This window comes from Chrysochloris asiatica, unplaced genomic scaffold (genome assembly GCF_000296735.1).
Source record: "Chrysochloris asiatica unplaced genomic scaffold, ChrAsi1.0 scaffold00017, whole genome shotgun sequence".
Classification (NCBI taxonomy): domain Eukaryota; kingdom Metazoa; phylum Chordata; class Mammalia; order Afrosoricida; family Chrysochloridae; genus Chrysochloris; species Chrysochloris asiatica.
The window spans coordinates 11,888,323-11,893,769 of record NW_006408535.1 but is presented as its reverse complement, the minus strand read 5'-3'; the positions used below and the strand labels follow the sequence as shown (position 1 = coordinate 11,893,769).

At 49.2% G+C, this 5,447-nt stretch overlaps 1 protein-coding gene across 1 annotated transcript; it reads right to left on the bottom strand.

The window, feature by feature from the left end:
- Nucleotides 1-1,851: 1,851 nt before the first annotated feature.
- Nucleotides 1,852-4,620, bottom strand: NFKBIA (nuclear factor of kappa light polypeptide gene enhancer in B-cells inhibitor, alpha). The gene is made up of 6 exons (XM_006835343.1): nucleotides 4,297-4,620; nucleotides 3,588-3,696; nucleotides 3,035-3,245; nucleotides 2,679-2,767; nucleotides 2,295-2,555; nucleotides 1,852-1,926 (listed from the first exon to the last, which is right to left on the bottom strand). The coding sequence occupies exons 1-6, from the start codon at nucleotides 4,521-4,523 to the stop codon at nucleotides 1,879-1,881; spliced, it is 945 nt and encodes a 314-aa protein (XP_006835406.1). The 5' UTR covers nucleotides 4,524-4,620; the 3' UTR covers nucleotides 1,852-1,878.
- Nucleotides 4,621-5,447: the final 827 nt, after the last annotated feature.

Genomic DNA, 5,447 nt, shown 5'->3' with positions numbered 1-5,447 from the left:
ACTCATAGCAACCCTGTGTAGGATTTGAGAAGCAGCTTGTGGGTTTGAACCTCTGACCTTACTTATGGTTATCAGTCTAGTGCTTACTCTTTATATATGAAAGACCCAGTAAGCACTAATTACCTTTTGATCTGAGAGGAAGGTGACCGTTATATTAATTTGACTTAGACACTATTTGTGGGCCAGGGATGGGATAAATATTTGGTAATATTTTCTTACGTGTAAGCCAAAGTACATGAATTATACAGCACTCTGGTGTGGCGCTGTGGGTAAATGCGCCAGACTGCAAAGCCATCTGAACAGCAAGGTCGGCAGTTCAAGCTTACCAGCTACTCCTCAGAAACCCTATACAGGGTCACTATGGGTTGGAATCCACTCGACGGCTCTTAATAACAACGCTTTATACAATGCCACAAACTTTCCTTTACCTCTTTTTGTTTAGTGCTATAGTCTGCTCCAACTCAGCAACCATGTATAGGTTTTCTGAGCAGCAGCTGGTGAATTTGAACCGCCAACCTTGCAATCCAGTGCCTTACTTTCCACCTAGCAAGAGAGAAGTTTAAAGAATTAAAAATGAAGAGACACAGACTCTGTACACCTGTTTCAGAGTTACTAATTTCTTCTTTAATCTGACATTTTGTCATTCTGATTTGACAGATTCACGAGCTGATGAAGTCTCATTTGTTTGTCCTTTGTTGTCACACTACAATCGGTAATGATATAGGCAGAGATATAGGCATTTAATGACATATGCATTGATATTTAACAGCTTGACAGCAAAAGTGTACTAAAATAAGTGAACCACCTGCCTTTCTTGCAAGGTGACCTTGGATAAGGCATTTTCTCTGAACTTCCCATGTGTAATAATGAAAGTTGTATAGTGACTTTTCTTTAGCACTTCTGTGCCTGACATTCAGCTAGGCTTTCTTCACAAAAAGTCCGTTTATTCATGAAGAAAGTGGGGCTTAGAGATAAGCACCTGCTAACAAATGCCAGCAGTCTCATTCCTCAGAAACTTCAGCAAGGTCAGATCTTTTCCTGCTCTTTATAGTGTGAACCCAGCCAAATAATTCTTTGCCAAAATAATCCTTCAAGCGGACGAAAGTGTTCTGGATCCTAAACCAAGGGGATGAAAGACTATGACAGACCAAAGCAATATACATGGCCCTCCTCCGAGTCTGAGACTGGAGTTTCCGATTACTCTTGCAACAGCCCTCCCACACCCCGGGCTGTGAGGCTAGCTCATACAGCGTGAGAAGCTACTCTCTGAAAGGGTTCCGTAGCTGGCTGTGGTGAGTGCCCCCACACTCCACCTGAGGATCGAAATGAGTCTCAGAAAAGGAGCCTGTGCCCTTCGTAAACCCCAACTCAAAAGAAAATGGTCAGATAACTCTGTAAAAATCTGTTTAATAAATATACATCTTAGAAGTACCAAAATAATTACCAACAAAATACATTATGTACACCATTTACAGGAGGATAGCACAAACCTTGGACAAGTAGCAGCTCAAGGCTTTAATCCCACACCGCTGAAAGTTTAACAACACACCTGGTTGTTACATGTCACTAGATACAACTGGGGTGAGCCACTAAGCCCATGGCAGTTCAGTCAAAATGTACAATAAATAAAATGTGGTCCTTTTTGTCAACTTTGGATCCAGCAATTTTTCGTGCTCCCCACACCCTTCCCCGAATTAACACAAATAACAAAATGAAGACTGACGCACCACCGGAACATGTACGGGACCAGGCAGTATGCAGTGTGGGTTGTGTGTTCATCCTTTGCATTTTTTTCTTCTTTTTGTTTTCTATAGAAAAATAAAACTCTCTTTTTGTACAAATATACAAGATGTCCATGTTTCTTTAGATACTTTCTGTTCATAATGCCAGGCGCTGGCCTCCAAGCACACAGTCATCATAGGGCAGCTGAAAACAAGAGGAAACAAAGCATGTTAAACTTCCAGAGCTTTCCCAAGAATACTGGGATGATGGGAAGGAGGGTGCCTATGTATAGGCAACAACTCAAGTATCTTTAGACTATTGGGTTACTCCATAACCAAAATCTAAATGAACTTTGCAGTTTTCCTTTGATGCTCCTTTTCTTTATAAAAGGGGAATTTGTACCAAAAAAGACTGCTTCTGGGATACTGGTTAAGCACAAGTTTGAGAACTTTATTGTGTTGAGAGTATGACAAAGAATTGCTCTCGGGACACAGGAGGATGGAGGAAGATGGCTACACGACTATTAAATTTTTTGCAGGGTTGGCGGTTGAAGCAGTTTAGTGGAGACTCACCTCATCCTCAGTGAACTCTGACTCCGTGTCATAGCTCTCCTCATCCTCACTCTCAGGCAGCCTCTGCAGGTTTTCTGGGGTCAGCTGACCCAGCTGCTGCTGTATCCGAGTGCTTGGGCGGCCCCAGGTGAGCTGGTACGCAGAGTAGCCCTGGTAGGTGACTTTGTTTACATCAGCGCCACATTTCAACAAGAGTGACACCAGGTCAGGATTCTGCAGGTCCACTGCGAGGTGGAGGGCAGTCCGGCCATTACAAGGCTCCTAAAATCAAAAGGAATTCACCACGTTTAAGGCCGAGTTTGGAATTTCTACTTGCAACAAGTCTTACTCCGAAGGAGGATGCTGGAGCTTGATTCACTCCACCTTAAGGTAGGAAACACGCACCTGAGCATTGACGTCAGCACCCAAAGACACCAAGAGCTCCACAATGCCCAGATAGCCATGGATAGAAGCCAAGTGCAGACACGTGTGACCTAAAAGCAACAGAAGAAAAGGATCGTAACTGGTTTCATCCCTTACATCTTGAGTAAAATCTTTCACCTATTCTTTTAAGGGTTCTGAATGAACTTTACTGAAAAAAGCACCAAACAGGCAAATTTGTGTACATATTTTCTCAACCTTTTCCATATTTGAAATTTAAGGACTCATGCCTGGACCTGTTAAGTGTGCAGACTACTGCTGGCCAGCCCCCTTTCCCCAAGGCACCTTGCTCCCTGGTTGGGCATGGCTAGCTGACTTACCATTATAGTTGGTGGCCTGTAGGATGGAGTGAAGGTGCTGGGTTGGGGAGGTCTGTGTTAAGACTCCCACACTAGCCAGGCAGCCCTGCTCACAGGCAAGGTGTAGGGGGGTGTTTCCTCGAAAGTCCCGAAGCTCAGGATCACAGCCAGCTCCCAGAAGAACCTGAGCAATTTCTGGCTGGTTGGTGATCACAGCCAAGTGCAGTGGAGTCTACAAACCAAAGAGAGGCAGAAAGAGGTTAAAACACAGACCAAACATGCAATCTGGGTTCCCTTGGGCCCCAGACATCTGGTTTGGGTGCTGCTCCTCCCACAGAAGGCACAAGGGGTGAGGGAAATTCCAGAGGCCCCAGAAGAACCATAAAGCAAATCAGTGGGATTTTCTTTACTCTTTTTGATTGTTTGTTGTTGATTTGATTGTAAAAAGCTAGGGCAGATAATCACCAGAGACTTAATTTAGAAAGGATTTGAATTAATAATTGCTTTAGAGCCATGTAGTTAATCTAAGCCCACCACAGAGTCAGAAAGGGCATAGGGCTGGCCAGTGGCGCACCTGCTGCAGGTTGTTCTGGAAGTTGAGGAAGGCCAGGTCTCCCTTCACTTGGCGGATCACTTCCATGGTCAGTGCCTTCTCTTCATGGATGATGGCCAAGTGCAGGAATCTGCAGGGAAGAGAGGGAAAAACCCCCAGGGGTGGTGAGTGCACTGCGTGGGGCCCTGGGAGGCGCGGCTGCGGGGGATTGCGCAAGGCCGGGGTTTCTGGAGGCCGAGGCCGCGGTGTTTTCCGCGAGGTTATTATGAGCTGAGTGTTCCTGGCAGGCGCCCAGGGACTTTCCGGGCCCCCCCCTCCTCCGCCCCGGGCGCCGGCCAGACCGCCCCGCCCTCCCGCCGGGCCGGAACGCCCTGTACTTCCCCTCCCGGCCGCTCGGCGCCCGCCAGCCGCGCAGAAACTCCCGCCCCCCTTATGCAACCCGGGACTTCGAGGCCGCCCCGCCCCCGGCCGGGAGGTCCGGAACGGGGGCAGGGGTGTGTGGAAACGCCACAGTAGAACAGAGGTGCTGGGCCGCAGCCCCTGGGGTCTGAGCCTGCGCCCCCTGTGCCTTCCCCAAGCAGACACGTAGGTTTGCATGGTTTGGGGGTCTGTGCATAAACCCCGGTTTGCGGCCGAGCGCATGCCCTGCTGCACCGCGGGCCCCAGTGGCTCCGGCTGCAGGCCCGTGGCCCCCCAACCCCACCCCGACACTCGGCCCTGCAGCACTTACGAGTCTCCGTCCTCGGTGAGTTGCTGCTTCCAAGGCTCGGCGCCGCAAAGCGGCTCTTGCGACTCGAGGCGGATCTCGCGCAGCTCCTTCACCATCTGCTCATACTCCTCGTCCTTCATGGAATCCAGGCCGCTGTCGTGGCGGTCGTCCAGCAGCCGCTCCTTCTTCAGCCCATCCCGGGGGCCCTCCATGGCCCACTCCTGGGAGTGCTCGGCGGGCTGAAACATGGCGCGGCGAAAGCTCAGGCGTTACTCCCCAGGTGCGCTCGGCTGCGCTTCCTCGCTGTATCGTTCACTGGCAGGACGGCGGGCTTGGACTGTTGTGAGCTCTGCAGCGCCGCCGCGGCGCCCTATAAACGCTGGCAGGGGATTTCTCCGGGGCGGGGTCAAGAGCGGGGAATTTCCAAGCAAGTCAGACCAGAAACGAGAACTGGCCTCGTCCTCTGCTAGTGGGAAAAAGAAGTCTAAATCCTGTGCTGGGGTTCAATAGAGAAACTCCCTGATATGAGCCGCTGGGGTCATGTACAGGGAACTTTTTGATGAGCGCTGAGTGTCTGGAAAATCCTCCCGACAAAGCCCCCTCCCAGGTACTTCCCTGCAGGCAGCACTCACTAATCCTGGTCCTCTGCAAAAAACCTTCTTTCCCTGGGGTTTCCCTCCATCAATTTGATTTGGGGTCGTCTGCTGCTGAGATCCCGAGGACGAAAACCTGCTAGGCCGTTCCTCCTTGGGGTTTGCCAACCTGCAAGCCCTTTCCGTTTTTTGATCTTTTGAAAACGCAAGAGTGGAAATGATGGCTGAGTGTAGGGATTCGTTTCCCCAAACTTATCTTTGCGTGGAAGGTTGCTCTGTGTTCCTGCCAACAGTAGGCTCTTTGCAATGCAGGAGCATTTAGAGTTCCCAGGCAGAAGTTGTGAAAACTTTGTTGTTAAAAGCCTAGTGCCTGCAGAACCCTCAAATCGTTTCTTTAGGATTAGCAGCCCTGTTTACTGGGAGTGATTGTCCTAGTAAGTGGCAAAGTGCTTAAACATAACCCTAATTATTTCAAACAAAGCAAAGCGTTGATCTTTGTAGATACCTTGCAATGACAAAAGAATAAAGCTCTCTGATTTGCATTGTGCTTCTGCAGAAAATGAATCCTAAAAGCTACTT